The sequence below is a fragment of the Convolutriloba macropyga genome, chromosome 11 (genome assembly GCF_964194025.1).
Source record: "Convolutriloba macropyga chromosome 11, txConMacr16.3, whole genome shotgun sequence".
In the NCBI taxonomy this organism is placed as follows: Eukaryota; Metazoa; Xenacoelomorpha; order Acoela; family Convolutidae; genus Convolutriloba; species Convolutriloba macropyga.
In genome coordinates this window covers 35,277,626-35,297,229 of record NC_134478.1, presented here as the reverse complement: position 1 = coordinate 35,297,229, position 19,604 = coordinate 35,277,626, and the positions used below count along the sequence as shown (strand labels likewise).

The window sequence follows — 19,604 nt, the reverse complement described above, 5'->3', positions numbered from 1 at the left end:
TAAAAAGACTAATTTTTTGGTCTGTCTTACTGTTTTTCTTAGACTGCAGATCTACCAAGCTATTTTCTGGCAATCTGCCAGCTATGTTTGTTTTTTTTTTAATTCGCTTTACCTTTTGATCATGTTTTTCGTCTTACCTAATTCACGATTTTCGCGTTTGACTTCTGGCTTACCTCACCCATTATTTCCGCTGAATGGATTCTAAATTATTTCACGCATTGAATTACGAAATGTAGTGGATGCGGTCAATGTTAAAAGATCAAACTCAAAAGAAATGGGATAAACCGATAAAGCACGATCATTAAGTCATAGTGCATTAGGTGATCAAAGTTCATTAGAGCGATTGCTAGCTGATGTTAGTATTAAGCTTAATACCCTTCATTTTAGAAACTGAAGTAAGGATAGGTTTAGAATATAACTGAAACTGCACACTGAAATAGAAATTTTTGGTTATTTGGAAATTTTTTTTGTCAATTACCAACTCTTCGTTTTTACTTTTTCTGTTTTAATCCCGATGTGCGTCTAGCGAGTCAACGGCGGCTATTTTCTGGCAATCTGCCGGCTATGGTTTTTATGAGATCTTTTGCTTGGCCGATTTTCCGTCTAAAGCTTCTGATTTTCCTCGAAAAGCGAGATGAGCATGTAACGCCCGGAGGGCATTAAGTTCGCTTAGAGCCTTACTGCATATTAGACTCTAAGTATGCGTTTCACCGAAGCTGTTCTGGAGACGTAAATTCCTGGTGTGAGGGGCGGTACTTAAAAATTTCTTATCAACCCCCCACCCTCCCACATTCGTATCCCCTGTACTTCGTTCTACCCGTGATTGAGGTAGCTCGAACCCCCCACTCACCCCACCTCACCCCGTGCGCTCTCCCATGTCATCTCCCTCCTCTCTCCGCACCACCACTCAGCGCTCACCCCCATGCCCCTTCAATTAAGCTACTAAAGAATCCAACCGTTCACTTCTTTTTGTGGACAAATTGGACTTAATCAAATCCATTTCGCACATCAGTTGGCGGCTAATTAAAATAAAATATCAGTGACACATTGTAGTAGTCTTTTCATGTTATAACAACATTACACGGTAAAACTGGCCCTCTAAGACAGCTACAGGGGGACCGTTCTGCGCCCGTGTTACAAGAGAATTAGTCTGTTATGTTCGAAAAAGGTTATTTTAATCTCATCGCAAGGTTTTTGTTCAGGGTGTAGACGAGGACCTGCAATCTGCATCCAAGAAGCTGATCAGTGCAATTAAGATCAGGGAGAGATACGAGACCATTTCACAACAGTCTTTCCCGGACACCGTCGCTGCTTTCATTCACCACGCACACGGGTAAGCCTCATCAAATTTGCATAAACTACCAGACAGACTCCGCTAAGAAGAAATTGTCAAATTGACAAAAATTTTTTTTATAGCTGCGAAGCTGTAAGCTGAGCGTAGCTATATTGCGGTGTTCTTGGTTTTTACGACTCGAAGAGGAGTATTGGTTTTCTTAAGGTTTTTTTTTACCGGAAGTACTATTCGATCAGACGCTGTTTTGACCTAAAAGCGAAAGTGAGTAAAATTGCCGTGTGAATGATTTTTTTCTGAGCGAGAGAAGTTTTTTGATCATGCGCTGCGTTTAGTGAATGACTTTTCGACTTTGAAAAGTAGTTTTTGACTGAATGGCACATATAGATAACCGTTTTTTAGCCGTTTTTCGTCTAAAAGGCCCAATTTTTTTGCTTGTAATTTGGTTTTTGCAGAATTAATTTTTTTATTCGATGCTATATTGAAATGTCAACATCGTAAATTGATGCCACAGTGTTTCGCAGAGCTTAAAAATGCGTTTCAAGTTCAAAATTGGCACATTACTTGATTTTTTAGTTAATTTTTGGCTTTTTTCTATTAATTTCGTCAGTTTTGAATCTCTTAACCTTCTTTTTGCCAGAAAGCAGTAAAAATGGTAACTTCCTTTTGATAATTCATATACTCAGCGCCTCTTTCTACCTCGATGTAATTTTGTTTCATAAAAGGGTACATATGCTAATCCGATTTTGGTAGTTTTCCGATTTTTTTTTTCAGTTTTTTTTTGTATTTTGGTTTTAGTTACTAGAAATAGTGTTTTTGTGAAACATGAGGGACTTTAAGTTCGTTTCATTAAAATTTGATTTGATTTTGGCGTTATGTTTTTGAGAAACAATTAAAACTTTTTCATTAATGCAGTATTAAAAATTTTTTGACTCTTTTTTTGCAAAATGTTTCGTATGTTTGAATTCTGCATTTTTCCTGTTTTTTTGTTCTCTTCAGGAGGATAAGGTTTTTTTATCGGATGGCTAGTTATCCTTTCTAAGTCTCAAATATTGAACAATGAAATGTATTCGTTTTTCTTGATTTTTAAATTTGATATTTAACTTAAAAGTCAAGAATGTCTTTTTAATACGGTGTTCCTTAGAATGTGCCCATATTCTTAACAGTCTATTTAGCATGATTCTCGCTTTGTCCTGGCACCTACTTCTATTTTGGGTATTTTAGTTTTTTTCAGTTGTTAAAAAAATTGAATGATCTCAGCGTTTTCTTAGATTTTCGTCATTTCTTTGGTTTGCAATTGATTTCATTCAACTTAAGGCAGTACTGAAAGTTTGCTAGCAAGCGTCTTCCAAAGTTTTCACTTATTACTTTTAACTGCAACTCTCTTCCGGCCTTGGTATTAATTTAAACAATTTTTTGCCTTTGTTTATTCTGATGCTTTTGTCTTTTCTATGATCTATGATTTATTTTCTGAATTCGTGTGAAATCATAAGTCTAGAATATGTACAGCAAGGAAGAAGTATGCGTTAATTTTTATCCTAATTGAAGTGAGTAGAAGTGTAATTTTAATGGTTTTCAGATTCTTAAATTTGAGCATTCTTTTTTGAAAAGATTTAACTTAGTTTCTAAGATTTATCTGCTGTTTGCTTTCGCGATCTTTTATGAGATTAGAATTATGAATTATTTGAGGGCAATTGATAGCCCTGTCAGATGTTTCAGCCTATCAGTAATTTTATCATCTCAATTATTTTGGTTTTTTACGTTACCAAACGTTTTCAATAATATAAAAACTTTGCTGCCTTTTGTTTCTCTTGGTGACAGTGGTTTAAGTTTCACCAATTTGACCAGAGCAGACCTGGGGAGGTAATGAGTTAATGGTTTAATACAAATGGTAATGGCTTCTGCTGCAATTACGGTTTTGTTTTTGACGGTTTGACGCTTCGAGTCGCTTCCGGAATTCCTCCGGCTATGTTTTTTGTTTCGTCGTCTGACGCTCTTTTTTCGTTTTACATTTGTTCACACAGCAAAGCTGAAAAAGTCAAATTTTCTGAATGACTTCTTCCTCTCACTAACGGCATTTGCGCACGTGACGTCATTTCTCACTCGCTTTAGCGAAAGTTTTTAGGTTATTTGCGTGATTAGATTTTGATCATACGTGACTTACCTCACTCAATAAAATGACTTTTGCACTTTAAAACTTAGATTTAATTTGAATTTGTTTGAGGTCAAATGAACTCATATCTGCAGTAAAGATCCCTAATAAGAGGCTTCTGTGGAATGAATTTTAACAAGCTTTACTAATTTATCGCTGAATGTTTTTTAGCCTAGTTTTTTGGGCGGCGTCGATTTTTTTTCAATTTAGATCTGTATCTGTATCTGTTTCTATCTCTATTATATGGCACGCAGGTCTATTCTTTCGCAGCTATTCCGGCAATCTGCCGGCTATGTTATATTAATTTGCCTGCATAAAATCTGAAAAACTATTATGGTTAAAAATTTTTATCAAGAGCTACATCCTTTTGACCTCGATTAGGTTCAAAAAAGTAGAAAGGACAATATATGAGGTGCAAAAATCAGATAAGTCATAGGTTTCAATATTTTAAAAATATCTAATCGCTCACAATTATTTGAACTGAAAGCAGCTCATTATATACATAAGTTGTAGGCTGCTTCAAAACTAAACGTAAAATTGATGATTGGAAAGTGCTCATTTTCATGACTGTTTCCAGGTCAAGAGCAACCGACAAGTGTCTTGATAATGTTCTGCAGACCTTCGTGGCCCACAAGCTGTATTCACGCAATACTCCATTCAGAGGCTTCGATGAAACAAAATTTGGTCAGTGCTCTTAATATGGTAACAGGCGCGCTCACTCAAAACCGGAGCTTCAGAAAACAAGGCCTGAATCTGCTCCAATAAATGCAAGATTATCTTTAGTGTCTATAAATAGTCTGATCTGTGAAGCTTCGAATTGAAGTTCACTTTTAACTCCTCAAAAGGGCTGTGGTCTTTTTTCAAAGTAATCTCTTAATAACGTGTGCGTATTGCTTATAAAAAATCCCTGTACCATTTCATGTGATGACTATAACATGTGTACTACTATCATGCTGTTTGTGAGTGTGTTTACTTGAGTGTGATAACTTGCTAACAACTCTACTTCATATTGTGTGTTTAACTTCTTGCAGAGGAGGGCAGCGGGGCCCCTGGCCTAGACAGTTAGTAATTGCAAGCACTGTGAAATTACGTCTAAAAACAGTGCCACCAAGTGTAAAACACGCACGTTCAAATGCTAAGATTTAAAATGCCGAAAGTCTGCAGTGCTAGAAGGTAAAAGGCCAGAAGTTCCTGTATACATAGTCAGAACTTCACTTCCATAGACTTTTGTCATTTTGAAATAAGCAAGTTGCGTGTTTTAAGCAAGGATATGTGACTCTGCAGAAGTAACCTCGAAATTGTGTCTGAAAATCTTGAACCGCTGCAGTGTCACGTAACCTTTAATTACGTTACTGTTTTCACTTTCCATTTGATCAGATCGAGGCACGTGTACAGAATGGTTGCAGGCATAAGGTTTTACACATGAGATGATAATATGTACTGGTCTCTCTTAGATAACTTGTCGATTAGTTTTGAATAGTCACCCCATTTTGTCAGAGAACTATCACATATGTTTTTATCAAAATTTTTTGCTTTTTCAACTGGGGCATTGCATATGCTGGAAGGGTCTTAATTGTCCAATAGTTAAATTTTTCATGTGCCAGAACCTATGTATGTATAATTGCTCTCAAACGAAGTTTAGCAATTATATTGGTCCTGTTGGCTTTTTAATGCGATTTTTCGCTTGACTGATTTTTCGCCTGACCCATTTTCGTCCTCAAAAATGGGATAAACAGGTAGCGCCCTGCATATCCTTCAGGCCGTAAGGGCCCCGTGCTGCCAAATACCCCCTAACAACGTTGTCCACATCCTCCTCCTCCTTCGGGTGCATCACCCTCCCCCCGATGCGCTCACCTCACACTGCTTCAATTAATCTAAAGCTAGCTTCACTAAATCGTGGCTAGCTACTGACAAAGCCAACAGCTCGCTGGTCGTTTGAGAGCAATTCTCGATTCTCGTCAAGATAATTGGTAGTAAATTTTGTTCGCTATTCAGCTCTAGCTTATTGAATGTGGCTTTTCTACTCGATTTTATTTAATTAAATTTTTCTTGTTCTACTATTTTCTTTTTTGAGAGGTGATCTTTCGCTAATGGCACAAAGTATTCGGACATCTTTTAGGACAGCGCTTTCGAAAGTTAAGTTGATAAAATGATCTCTTGTTAAAATGAGATCAAAATGCCTTATTTGACATCAATTTTATCACAAGCGAAAGCTAAGTTATCAAAAAATAGGACAAATTTTTAGCAGAAAGTGTCGGGCGAACCCTTCATTTTCTTTTTTATCATAAAACCAATTACATTGTGCTGAACAGTCAAGTAATTTTTAGTTAAATATAACCAAGTTAGTTGGGAACGAGAAGTACTGAAAACGTGATAAAAATTTAGTGACAAGCAGTTCAAAAATTTTTAAGCCATGTTAACTCCTTGAAAAAGATCAGATTCAAAAATGCTCAAAATAGAACATCCTACGCTTTGCTTGCTTTCAAATGATACTACTCATGTCTTTGTACGTTTAATACAAAAACCAATTGAGCATATAGTTCCTACCCCTCTGTTGTGGATTGAAACTATGAATCCTTTACTCTAATTTAAGTATTTACGATATTTTTTTATAGCAGCCGTCAGTTGAATGGCTATTAAGCCCTCTCCTTTCAAAATTTTTAATTTTTATTTCGCTTTACAATAGTCCCAACTTGATCACTTTCGATTTGAATTCTTGCTCACCTCCATCGCTGTTTCGACTGAATGGAGTTAAAATTCTTTCACCAAATTTATGCTAATACGCTCAAGGTCAAAAAGACTCAGTAGAATAAGTTATCAAATTTCTTTGTTATAGCTGCGAAGCTGTAAGCTGAGCGTAGCTATATTGCGGTGCTCTTGGTTTTTTTAAATAGCCGCCTTCATCTTCTCAGTCGGCTATTATAGCGCTCCTATTTTTTTTACTTCGTCGAATAAAAAAATGTTTCGTTTTACCTCATTTTGCCGCTTTTTCAACATTTTGCGTGATATCTTTTTGACTTCTCTAGGCTAGTTTCTCTCTTCTCTTATTCTGCTAAAAGTGATTTTCAACATCAGTTGCTCAGCAAAGCAATTCAAAATGAACAGAGTCAGTATAAAAAATTGAAATCAGAAGTAGAAACGGGATAAACCCATAAAGCCCAATTTTAGATGCCCGCTATTTGAACGTCGTTCCTATAAGTCTTAGTTACCATCTCTACTGCTTATTGAAATTGATAGTAGCCCCTGTAGCCTCTCTCTAAGAAACAGAAGTACGTTTTGTTCAACTACGAAATGCCATCAAAATAAATCGGACTTAAAAAATGTTTTTGTACAAAATTTTTTTTTTCAATATCTATTCTTTCAATCACAATCATGCTTATTGGAATCAACGGCGGCTATTTTCCGGCAATCTGCCGGGTATGTTTTTGTTTCGTCGTCTGACGCTCTTTTTTCGTTTTACATTTGTTGACACAGCAAAGCTGAAAAAGTCAAATTTTCTGAATGACTTCTTCCTCTCACTAACGGCATTTGCGCGCGTGAAGTCATTTCTCACTCGCTTAATCGAAAGTTTTTAGGTTATTTGCGTGATTAGATTTTGATCATACGTGACTTACCTCACTCAGTAAAAAGACTTTTGCACTTTAAAACTTAAGTTTAATTTGAATTTGTTTAAGGTCAAAGGAACTCATATGTGCAGTAAAGCTCCCTAATAAGAGGCTTCTGTGGAATGAATTTTAACAAGCTTTATTAATTTATCGCTGAATGTTTTTTAGCCTAGTTTTTTGAGCGGCGTCGATTTTTTTTCAATTTAGATCTGTATCTGTTTCTATATTATATGGCACGGATGTCTATTCTTTCGCAGCTATTCCGGCAATCTGCCGGCTATGTTAATATACTTCTAACTGCTATCAGTTTTCAGATTATTGTTCTCAAATTCATAGGCTGAATTCATCATATATATTGAATGTAATTAAATTGCGGGCCAAATTAGAACACTTTTTGACACTTAGAATTTTTGACACTTGTTGACAATTAGAAAAAACTATGCTGTCCTCAAATTTTCTGTTTTTGACATTTTAAGTCCCATGTAGGTCAGTGGATTCAACAGCGGTTATTTTCCGACAGTCTGCCGGCCATGTTACGATAAGCTAATGCCTGAATTTTATCTTTGATTTTAGCTTGAAATTCTTTCGAGTCCAAAGTTTCATATGAGGAATTTTTTTGGCGCTGTTTCGCCTTTCTAATAATAGCTGTGGTCCCTCTTTGAAGCTTTCATTCAATGTCCTGTCCGCTTAACATAGATTACCAAACAAGTGTTTCTCCCACCGGAAAAATTAAGTCGTGAATTGATGCTTAAGCGAAAATTGGTTTTCTGATCAAATGTAAAGAGAAAATGATTTGAATTGCCCAGATAATTTTGCCCAATATCTCTTCAAAAAACTCCTATCCGTTTTAAAGCGGTTTGAAGCAGTTGTATAACACATATATACTATAGAACTTCGAATTTATCACTCTATCTCATGAAAGAGATGTTGTTAAAATGATCTGTTCAGTTCCTGTTTAGCATTTGTGTTTGTGAATGGTCTCCTTCTGTTTCCATGTATTTTGTGTTGACTTCTCCCCCTTCTGTTCCTCTGCTGTCTCTTCACTCTTCAACCCTTTGTTCAATATGCCAACTGCACTTTGTGTCTGTTGCATTTAATGTCTTAGCAAACCGTCAAATTTCCACATACGTAATACATGCTAATAAAATAAAAGAGAAAGCTTGGAAGAAAATTTAATGACTTCTGACAATGTATCAAGTATTATGATGTGGCATTTCTGTCTGGTTTATTACTGCTATGACGGAATATTCACGTCTCAATCCTAACTATGTATGATTATGCACTGCATTATTGCTGATTTTGCTCACCGTGTAATTGATATTGAATGGATATAAATGCTTTGAGAATGTGCCTCCATTACCAAAAATTTGCTCGAGACATTTGTTCAAATGTCTGAATGGAACGAAATAATTGAATTCGCATAATTTTACAAGACTGAACTGACAAGAAAGCCCGGCAGCCCAAAAATATGCAACAATATTGAATCAGATAAACCAATTTATTTAGTAGTGCCCTAGTTCTTAATCAATATTTTTTTAAAGATAAAGATGATAAATTAATCAGGGTGAGAGAAGTTAAAAATTTGCTCATTCATATACATTGTGAGATTAATTTTACGCATGCAATAACCACTGACAAAACTCATTCTAACGCAGATTTTGGAAAACGCAGTGTCAACTGCAATTTATTTTTCGTATAAGTGACGCTTTAATGGTTTCTCGTTTTTAGTATCAAGTGAAGGTCTGACCAAATTTCCAACCGTTGATCCAGTGGCTGGAAAACCTGGCGTGGTTGCCAAAATGGTGGATGGAGTATTTCACCTGTTCTCAAAGATCACACATGCAAGTCAACGTGACCTCCCAAATGGGGCTGAAACCAGTACCCAGAAGTCATCATTGTCAGTGGAGGATGATGTTGAATTGGATTACCCTTATCCCGATAGAGATACATTTGTGAAGGACTTGAACGAACTTCTTGCTATCACGGCTCATGGTCCAACGTAAGGACGTATTAATAAATATGTATTGTCATGGCCGCACAGTTAGGTATCTACAATAGGTTATAATTCTTTCAAAAATTACTCTATCTAAGATGTCCTCAGCACAGCATCTTTTCTTCATCAACTATGACTTTAATGCGTGGCTATCTGTATATACTTTACCCACGGAGTCTTCAAGATGAGTAGGAAAAAGCGGCAATGATATCTGGTTTTCGCAAATAAGAAATACTCGTTAGTTCGTAGCTAGCTAGCAATATGATACATCCTTAATGTTTAGCTCCTCAACAGCAGCATTCACTGTTAGTGTTTGTTCTTCGCGATGAGCAATATCATTTCGAATGCGGTGGGAATGAACTTTGTTTTTTCTCGAATCAGCAATCAAATAAAAGTGTTGCAGCTAATCTTTCAACGAAGTAATCAATTATTGATTTATGCAACCAAAAACTACTCGTTAGTTTTTAGCTAGCCAGCAATATGATACATCCTTTGTTTCGCTCGTCAAAAGCAGCATTCACTGTTAATGTTTGTTCTTCGCGATGAGAAATATCGTTTCGAATGCGGGTGGGGATGAACTTTGCTTTTCTCGAATCAGCAATCAAATAAAAGTACTACAGCTAGTCTTTCTACGAAGTAATCAAGTATCGATTTATGCAACTAAGAACTACTCCTTAGTTTTTGGCTAGCTAGCAATGTGATGAAACCTTTGTTTAGCTCCTCAAAAGCAGCATTCACTGTTAGTGCTTGTTCTTCGCGAGGAGCAATAGTGTTTCGAATGCGGGTGGGAGTGAACTTTGTTTTTTTTCGAATCAGCAATCAGATAAAAAGTACTGCAGGTAATCTCTCAACAAAGTAATCAAATATCGATTTATGCAACTAAGAACTTCTCGTTAGTTTGTAGCTAGCTAGCAATATAATATATGCTTTATGTTTAGCTCCTCAAAAGCAGCATTCACTGTTAGTGGTTGTTCTTCGCGATGAGCAATAGCGTTTCGAATGCGGGTGGGAATGAACTTTGTTTTTTCTCGAATCAGCAATCAAATATATTTTAAGTTTTATTTATATATATATCCAAATGTATATTCATCCCTCCCTATACCGTACAGATTCTCAAATCTCAGATATGAATGAAGCAATAATGAGGTGTTCATTTAATTACAGTTCCGTTTTCGTCCAGTTTACATTGAGAGCTTTGCGTTCAGAGTTGAGTACATTTTATTATAATGGAAGCGGTGTGATCGTAAATGTATCTACAATCAAGAAGCTTGAAAAGAAGCGAGAATTTCAAAGCGGGAGCGTATTTTTTTAATTTTAGACGCTCCTACTGTTACCAGAGGCTGGCCTTTCTTGAGTCCAAGTACAAGATGCACTGTCTGCTGAATGAGGTCAAGGAGCTGGCTGCACAGCGCAAAGTGCCTCATCGAGACTTCTACAATGTCCGAAAGGTAAAAAATCATTGAGTCACTTTTCCTGTATATTAATTGCGTGACATTTTGCAGGTTTTAGGCAGTCATGCTACTAGTAACACTTCCGAATTCATAATATTTAGCGAAAGGTTTCAGAAAGGTTTTGGGAAAGAAAAAAAGTCTATTGCTGTTTTCAAACTCGACAATAGCTTCATTTCAGGTGGATACTCATATCCACGCAGCAGGATCCATGAACCAAAAGCACCTTCTGCGGTTCATGAAGAAGAAACTGCGCAAGTACCCGCATGACATTGTGGGCATTGAAAAGGAGGGACCTGTTACTCTGGAAGAGGTAACATTATTTTGATACGGAGCTTTAACTGACAATTTATCATGCGAAGGAATGTTGAGCATTTGGTTGTTTAATTGCTCTTGAACGAAGTTCATAGCAATTATTCTAAACGTGTGTCTTTTTATGCAAAATTTTCGCTTGACAGTTTTGACTTTTCGAGTGACTTTTACGCCCTTGACTTTTTGCGTTTCGCGTGATCTAAAGTTCTCTCTCAATCGCAATTTCAAGCATAGTGTATATGCTAACCTCTAATGTGGTTATTTGAGGCCCACTATTAAACTTCTTAGTCCCATTTAGGCTAGAAAGCCTAAATGGGACTAAGATAATCATCTCTGTTGCGCTAGAAAGGTATCCCGCTGTCGGCACCAGTTTTTCTTGCGGACCTTTATTTACATTCGAATCCCGGGACATAGGAAGATCAGAATTTATATAGGGCGAACTATTTGCAATCGAAGATTTTCAGGTTTTCAAGAAGATGAACTTGACCTCGTATCACCTCTCTGTGGACCTGTTAGATGTACACGCAGATCGGAACACTTTCCACAGATTTGACAAGTTCAATGCCAAGTACAACCCCATTGGAGAGTCAAAACTGCGAGAGATTTTCATCAAGACAAACAACTACATGAACGGACAGTACTTTGCTGAGATTCTCAAGGTACACAACTCGAATTCACTATCCTGAATCTTCAAGTGCGACTAATGTTATATGTCGGATGGATAAAAAAGGCTAACATGGGTTTTATCTTCGAAAATTGAACTTGTGCTAAAAAGGTATTGAATCTCTATGCTAGTTTCTCTATTACTGGCGTTTGGTCAAAATAATATTTTAATTTGTTTTCTTTGTATAATATTTTAATTTAGCCACTCATGGGTCTTTTTCGAAAATGATGTTTTGTGTACATTTAGGAAGTGATAAGTGATTTGGAAGATAGCAAGTACCAGTATGCAGAACCCAGGATCTCAATCTATGGCACTGACATTAAAGAGTGGGAACTGTTAGCCAAGTTTGCACTCTCAAACAATGTCTTCTCTCCGCACATCAAGTGGCTCATACAGTTACCGCGTGTGTAGTAAGTTTAACGATAGTCAGCTTTTGCTCTCACATTGCAGAAAAGTGAAGCGAACTGTAGCATCTCAGCTGATTTCTCCTGCCTTAAATATGGCTTCAAATTTTTAGGTTAAGCGCAGTTATATTGCGGTTGTGCCAGTGTTTTGTAAAGCATTGCAATGGTATTGAGTCGCTGTTAGAGACCGTATGGGAGCAAAAATGTTGTTTTCTCTACGGTTTAAAAAACTCGCTGAAAAGAAAGATTCTGCTACTAAATGATTAATAGCCGGAAAGCGATAGCTGAGGCTATTATCGGCCTTGTCTTTGTTTTTTACGACTCGAAGAGGACTATTGGTTTTATTAAGTTTTTTTTTACCGGAAGTACTATTTGTTCAGGCGGCGTCTTGACCTAATAGTAAAAGTGAGTAAAATTAGCGTGTGAACTAACTTTTTGCTGAGCGAGAAAAGTTTTTTGTTCATGTGCATTGATTTTTGAGATATTGGCGCATACAGATGACGCATTTTAGTCGTATTTTGTCCATTGGGCCCAATTTTCTTTATTAATAGCCGCACAGCGATAGCTGGGGCTATTATTGGCCTTCTCTTGGTTTTTTTTTATTTCGTCGTCATGATTTTTGTTACGACCATATGACGTCACAGCCACTTTTTGTTCATTCGTTCATGCAATTTCAACTGAATTGCATATGTGACGTCATTTTTCGCTCTTAGTGGAGCGAGTTTTTTTGTTCATGCGCGTGATTAAATTTTTGGTCACACTTGACTTACCTCACTCTCAAAAATGACTTCCTCACTTTGAAATTGACTTTTATTTACTTTAATTCAAAGAGATAAGGTCAAATGGGTGTGTGTCACTCTAAATGAAGGTTATTTGAGACCAGCTAATAGAGGCAGCAATAACTTATACAGATTTTTAATCAAAATATAACAGATCAGCCTTCAATGAAAAGACGAATTTTTTTGGTCTGTCTTTTTTAATGTTTTTTTTAGACTGCCGGTCTACAAATCTATTGCGGCTATTTTCTGGCAATCTGCCAGCTATGTTATTTTACCTTGGTTTTTTGTAGAAGTAAATTTTGATCGATGCCGCATGAATAAGCAACCATCTGAAATCGAAACCCGAATGTTTCTGAGAGCCAAATGATGCGTTTCAAGTGAAAAATTGGCACATATTTCTCATTTTTGTTTGTCAATTTTTGGCTTTTCTCAAGTTTTCATTTTTGGATCTTTGAGCGGACTTCTTTTAACCAAATTAGAAAATATGGCAACGTCTTTTTAATAGCCGCCCTCATCTTCTCAGCCGGCTATTATAGCGCTCCTATTTTTTTTACTTCGTCGAACTTTTTTCGCTTTACCATTTTGTAGCTTTTTCGACATTTTGCGTGAAATCTTTTGACTTCTCTAGGCTAGTTTTTCTCTTTAATTCTGCTAGAAGTGAATTTGAACATCAGTTGCTCAGCAAAGCAATTCAAAGTGAACCCAGTCAGTATAATAAATTGAAGTCAGAAATAGAAACGGGATAAACCCATAAAGCCCAATTTTAGATGCCCGCTATTTGAACGTCGTTCCTATAAGTCTTAGTTACCATCTCGTATGCTTATTGGTATATATAGTAGCCCCTGTAGCCTCTCTCTAAGAAACAGAAGTATGTTCAACTACGAAATGCCATCAAAATACATCGGACTTAAAAAAATGTTTTTGTACAAAAATCTTTTTTTTAATATCTTCTATTCTTTCAATCCCAATCATGCTTATTGGAATCAACGGCGGCTATTTTCCGGCAATCTGCCGGGTATGTTTGATAAATCCTGAATTGGATGCCTCTTTTTGATCTGAGGTATTTTAATTACCATGAAGTCTTTTGGTGCGCTGTCGGTGTTTTTGGTATCGTTTTGTTCCTAATTGAATTGTTTTTGGCAATAATTATTAAATTGAGAATTTTTGATATGAACCAATTTTTTGTCAGCTAAGTTGTTTTTTTGTTTGTAATTGATTTTATTTAATATGATATGGCACTGAGATTTTTTGTGCTTCACTTTTTAAAATTTTGGTTTACACTCTTTTTATAGCTGCGAAGCTGTAAGCTGAGCGAAGCTATATTGCGGTGCTCTTGGTTTTTTTTGTTTCGTCGTCTGACGCTTTTTTCGTTTTACATTTGTTCACACAGCAAAGCTGAAAATGTCAAATTTTTTGAATGACTTCTTCCTCTCACTAGCGGCATTTGCGCGCGTGACGTCGTTTCTCACTCGCTTTAGCAAAAGTTTTTAGGTTATTTGCGTGATTAGATTTTGATCATACGTGACTTACCTCACTCAATAAAATGACTTTTGCACTCTAAATTTTAAGTTTAGTTTGAATTTGTTCAAGGTCAAAGGAACTCATATGTGCCGTAAAGGTCCCTAATAAGAGGCTTCTGCGGGATGATTTTTAACAAGGTTTATTAATTTATCGTTGAATGTTCTTTACCTAGTTTTTTGAGCGGCGTCGATTTTTTTTTTCAATTTAGATCTGTATCTCTTTTATATGTCACGCAGGTCTATTCTTTCGCAGCTATTCCGGCAATCTGCCGGCTATGTTTCTGCGATAATTCTTAGTGCTTGGTTTTGGTGATATACGATACTTTGCGTTTGAACATTGTTCCGTCTCTGTAGTCTTTTTCATGATTAATTGCGATTTAATTTTTTTGGCCATTGTTTAGTTTTATCGCTTTCATTGTAATTTAAAGCGACAATTAATGTGCAAAGTTTATTTAGTTACCAACTGATTACTTGGTTTGTATTGTAGAATTATTGTGTTTCGATTGAGAGAACTTATGGAGATTGATAAATTTTTAACAATTTTTGGCCATTTCTTGCAGTATTCATTTTTTATTCAAAATTGGACAGTTTTGGGAGCCTAACTTGGCTTGACTATTGTTGTTTGCGCTGTTTAATGTTTTAATTGTCTACAATTTTGGTTTGTTTCATGTATAGGAGTAGTGTAATTTTTTAGTTCAGTTGGTTTTGTGGACTATTTTTTTAATTTATTGACTGAATTTTTTTGTTTGGTTTTAGTAGTCACTTACTTTAGCAGGTACCAGTTGATATGAAATATAATTCTTGCACATAGACGACTCTTCGTGTCGTTTCCGAAATTCTTCAAGCTATGTTTTTTTTATTTCGTCAAGATTTTTGTTACGATTATATGACGTCATAATCACTTCAAATCTGCGTTTTTTTAATTTGTTCATGCAATTTCGACCGAATTGCGTGCATGACGTCTCTTGCTTTTTGTGGAGAGTGTTTCTTTTCATTTGCGTGATTAAATTTTTGGTCACACGTGACTTTCCTCACTCTCAAAAATGACTTCCTCACTCTGAATTTGACTTCTTTTCTTGACTTGTACAATTCCTGGAGAAAAAGGTGAACGATATTGAAAGATACTCATCAAAAGACTGTATCATTATCAACAACCTACCACTTGTGCATGGGACAGATTATTGGGAGGAAGTTTTAACGTTTTTTGCCAACTACCTGAACATCAAAGTAGAGCGGGACAGCATTGTAGCATGTCATCTACTGGGGCCGATCCACAACCCTAGCCAACCACCAGCATTCATTGTCAAGTTCGTTTACTTTGATGTGAAGGAGACTATGGGGAAGAAAACATTTCCTGAGAAATCAGCTAACCCGACAAATGCAAAACCGATCTTCCTCAACGAACGATTAACAAAAAGAGATGCCGATTTAATGGATTATTTAAAAGGATTAGGCTTAAAAACATCATCGACGTACAACTGCGCACAAGTTTTTATTAAAAAGCATGGAAGTAAGCCGAAACCCCACAACGTTGTTGACATGGAGAATGCAGATTCAATACTCGCGCAAGGCTCCCTTATATCTTATTCTAAAAACGAAAAACATTGCAATCAGCACCTAAAACAGCATTGTTCAATTTTACTGAAGCAGGACAAAAACAAGTTAATGGAAAAGAAAAAGCAAACAAACGAGGAATGAGCAGCCCTAATGATGGAAAAATAGTCGGAAATCTGAAGAAGCTGAAAAATAAAAAAGATCTACTCAATCAGTAAATTGAATCCATTGTAACCAACACTACTACTGATCAAAATAATGATATTGATTCTGAAAACGGCTTTGTTGTCGAAGATTCTATTGATTCGTAATGCTTGGAAGTCTCAGAGATCACCTCACTTCATCTTAACCTACCTTTTCCACCATTTCGTCTAAGCAACACAATAGTTCTTCTGAGGCTGTCATTTGTGTTACAACTAATGTACGTTCTCTAAGGGAAAACTATTAATCTAGAAGCATGCATTGAGCAACTCACTAATAAACCAGATATAATCGCCATTACGGAGACTTGGCTAAACAAGTTTGAAAATGAAAACATTTTTTCTATTCATGGTTATAAGTTTTTCTCACGGTGCCGCGGATCAAGAGGAGGAGGTGTAGGAGTTTAGGTATCTGATAAGCTCAAAGTAAGATTTAAAGAACAGTAAGTAAGTTTTAAAGAACACTCGGACGCAGAGATTTTAAGCATTGATATTGCTACTGAAAATGGTCAACAAATTACTTTCACAGTTTTGTATCGGTCACCCTCCGAGTCCATTGATGGTTTTTTAATATCTTGGAGAAGTTTCTAGAGGAACATAATTTTTTGAGAAAACGAATAATTGCAAGAGTTTTTAATATTGATCTCGTAAGAGACAACAAGGTGTGTAGGTTGTTATCCGACATATCTACATCCTTCGGTATGAATTTACTGTCGCAACGAAGTCAAAGCCGAGAAACATCATTTTCTGCAAGCTGTATAGACCATATATGGGGTAATGTTTTAAGTAAGAGAGCCATGAACTATAGTTTTCGACCAGCCGATCATTATTTGTGTGAATGTGTTCTGATGCTTCTGAAATTATTAAAAGAAAATGAACGCAGTTTCTTCACAAGAAATCTAAATGTTTTTAATAACCTTGATAATAGGTTAAGACTGGAGTTTCTAATGAGCCAAAAGCTAAGGAATATCGCGTTTAGTGAAACCGATCCCAATACAGCAATCGTAAAGCTTAATGAGGTAATTACCTATTGTTTCGACAGATTTTGTCCACTTACAAAAATCAAAAGGGCGCGTAAGAACTGGGTAACAAATCAAGTACTGCGTGCTTCAAGGACAGGTAAAGAGCTCTACAAAATATATATTAAAAATCCGACAATAGACAACTTTGAGCAGTTTAAGATTTCAAGGAATAATTGTAATGCGCTATCTCGTAAAGCATATCGAGCTTACTGGAGAACTGAGTTGGAAAATGCAGACCCAAAACAATATCATACTACCATCAATAATATAATTGGATCAAAAAGAAAGTTGATTTTGCGGGATAATTTTGACTCAAATGTCGCAAATGATATGAATAAGTTTTTTGCACGCATTGGCACAGAACTGAATGCCAAAATTGAAAAAGTAGAAAAAGTACCCATAGAAAGGCAACCACAATCTTTGTTTTTTAGTGAAATTAAATATAATGAGGTGGAAAACGTAATTATAAACATACAAAGTAAAAGAGCTATGGTCACGATGGTATATCCTCCAAAATGTTAAAACTTTGTTGTCCCCTTATAAGTGAACCACTAACTAATGTGTTCAATAACTGTGTTAAAACTGGAATTCTCCCGGACGAATTTAAAGTTGCAAAAGTAAATCGCCTCCACAAAGATGGTAATGTCATTGAGTATGGGAATTGCAGACCAATTTCATTACTCCCATCATTAGCAAAAGTGTTTGAAAGTATTATCTATAACAGAATTCTTAATTATTTTGAACATTTTGAGTTGCTCAATGCTAATCAGTTTGTGATAGTTTGTGATAGTTGGTGATAGTTCATAAATAGGAGGGAGGTTCTTACAAGTTCGAACTCCCAATCACAACCCCCCGTCTACCTTCAGTGCCTTTAGGGCGGTACTTAAGTGTTCTAATTCTGCATATTTGCTTTTGCTTGAATTCATTAAGGGGCAGCTAAATCTTATGACCCTGCAACTATTTGCTGTCAGAAAATATTAGTGCATTTTAGATTTTGCCCCCTTCTTTAAAATTATCTGTTGTCTTATCACTTAGTATCATCAATGACAGGTCTGATTGCTTTGTAATGAGGCATAAAAGAACCTAATTATTGGCGCGAGTTAATAGCTAGTGGTTTTAATGACTTTGAAACTACTTTTTCTCGAAAATTTTGAGCGAATTTGAGCTCTGCAAGTATTTTCTGTACTTTTTGATGGCTTATCATTCAATCTCATTGGGGTTAGGTCTCTGATGCTGCAAACAGGGGTTAAGTTTATTGATTGAATCGTTTTGTTCAAAGCTAGAGCTTTCTATGACTTTGACACTAATTGTTTTCAGTGTTGCGAAATTTTTCTTTTCAACTTCGTCGTCTTATTTCTTAGTCTCATTATTGACAGGTCTCACTGCTTGCTAAAAAGGCTGCAATTGAAGCAATTCATTCAGTTCATAGCTGTTGCTTTTTGTGACTTCTACGCTTGTTTGCTTTTTAAAAGACTGTTGTTGATTTTTTAGTTTTGCTAGTATCTGTTGTACTTATAGCTGTCTTTTCACATAATTTCATTGATTACAGGTCTCTGCAGTCGTCTTTGAGAACTCAATTAATTGAAGTAATTGCATCCTTCAGTAGCTGTTGCGTTCTGTGACTTAACTAAGTGTTTTTAAAAAGCTTCAGCCAGTTTTATTGCGATTTTTGGTTATCTTTCTTATTTAATATTATTAGTGAGAGAACTCTTCGACATTTAATGACAGGTTGAGTAGAAAAATAAATGTAGTTTGAGTTGATAGCAGTTAATTTTTGATGTTGATCCTTTCTTTTTTTAAAAAAATAAAAGATGAATTTTTAGTCTTGCTGGTTTTTGTTCTTGTTTTGCTTTACTGCTTAGTCTCATTAGTAACACCTCTCATTTGTCTATTGAAGTAGATTAAGTGATTGTCTGGTCATATATTAGTACAATTCTTTGAATTGTATTTCAGGACTGGTCCTGCAATGTTTTTTTAAATTCGCTTTACCTTTTGATCACGTTTTTCGTTTTACAGAAGTCACGACTTTCACCTTGACTTCTGACTTACCTCACTCACTGTTTCAACAGTCAATGTCAAAAGAGCAAAATCAAAAGAGACGGGATAAACCGATAAAGTCCGGTCATTAAGTCTTTGAGAGTTAGGTTATCAAAGTTCATTAGAGTGTTTGCTAGCTGACATTATTATTAAGCTTATTAGCTTTCAGTTTAGCAGCTGAATTAAGTATAGTTTTAGAATCCAACTGCAACTGCGCGACGAATTAGAACACTTTTTGACAGAAAAAAATAAAAAAAATTCGGTCAATTTATCTGTTTGTAATTGCTCTTGAATGAAGTTCATAGCGATTATTGTAAACGTGTCTTTTTATACGCAAAAATTTTCGCTTGACAATTTTGACTTTTCGAGTGACTTTTACGCCTTGACTTTTTGTGTTTTGCGTGATCCAAAATTCTCTCTCAATCATAATTTCAAGCAGCTAAATTCAATGGGCGGCAATTTAAAATGAAAAGTGCGCCGAAACTGGTGCCATTTTTTTTACTTTATATCTTAATAGTGGTATATGTTAACCTCTAATGTGGTTATTTGAAGCCCACTATTGAACTTCTTAGTCCTATTTAGCCCCCCCCCCCGACTGAAGCAGGCTGCAATTGATTAAAGCT

General features: G+C 36.0%; 1 protein-coding gene across 8 annotated transcripts in view; it reads left to right on the top strand.

Annotated features, from left to right (window-relative positions):
* LOC142349558 (AMP deaminase 2-like) overlaps positions 1 to 19,604 on the top strand; it is a 71,199-nt gene that overhangs the window by 38,668 nt on the left and 12,927 nt on the right. For 7 of the 8 annotated variants that reach the window (XM_075401195.1, XM_075401191.1, XM_075401196.1 and 4 more), the window contains 8 exons: positions 1,203 to 1,333; positions 4,021 to 4,127; positions 4,475 to 4,504; positions 8,777 to 9,047; positions 10,360 to 10,489; positions 10,671 to 10,802; positions 11,266 to 11,460; positions 11,712 to 11,875. In XM_075401195.1, coding sequence (XP_075257310.1) covers positions 1,203 to 1,333; positions 4,021 to 4,127; positions 4,475 to 4,504; positions 8,777 to 9,047; positions 10,360 to 10,489; positions 10,671 to 10,802; positions 11,266 to 11,460; positions 11,712 to 11,875 — 1,160 coding nt within the window. The remainder of the gene's footprint in view (positions 1 to 1,202; positions 1,334 to 4,020; positions 4,128 to 4,474; positions 4,505 to 8,776; positions 9,048 to 10,359; positions 10,490 to 10,670; positions 10,803 to 11,265; positions 11,461 to 11,711; positions 11,876 to 19,604) is intronic. The other variant, XM_075401193.1, reaches the window with a different exon arrangement.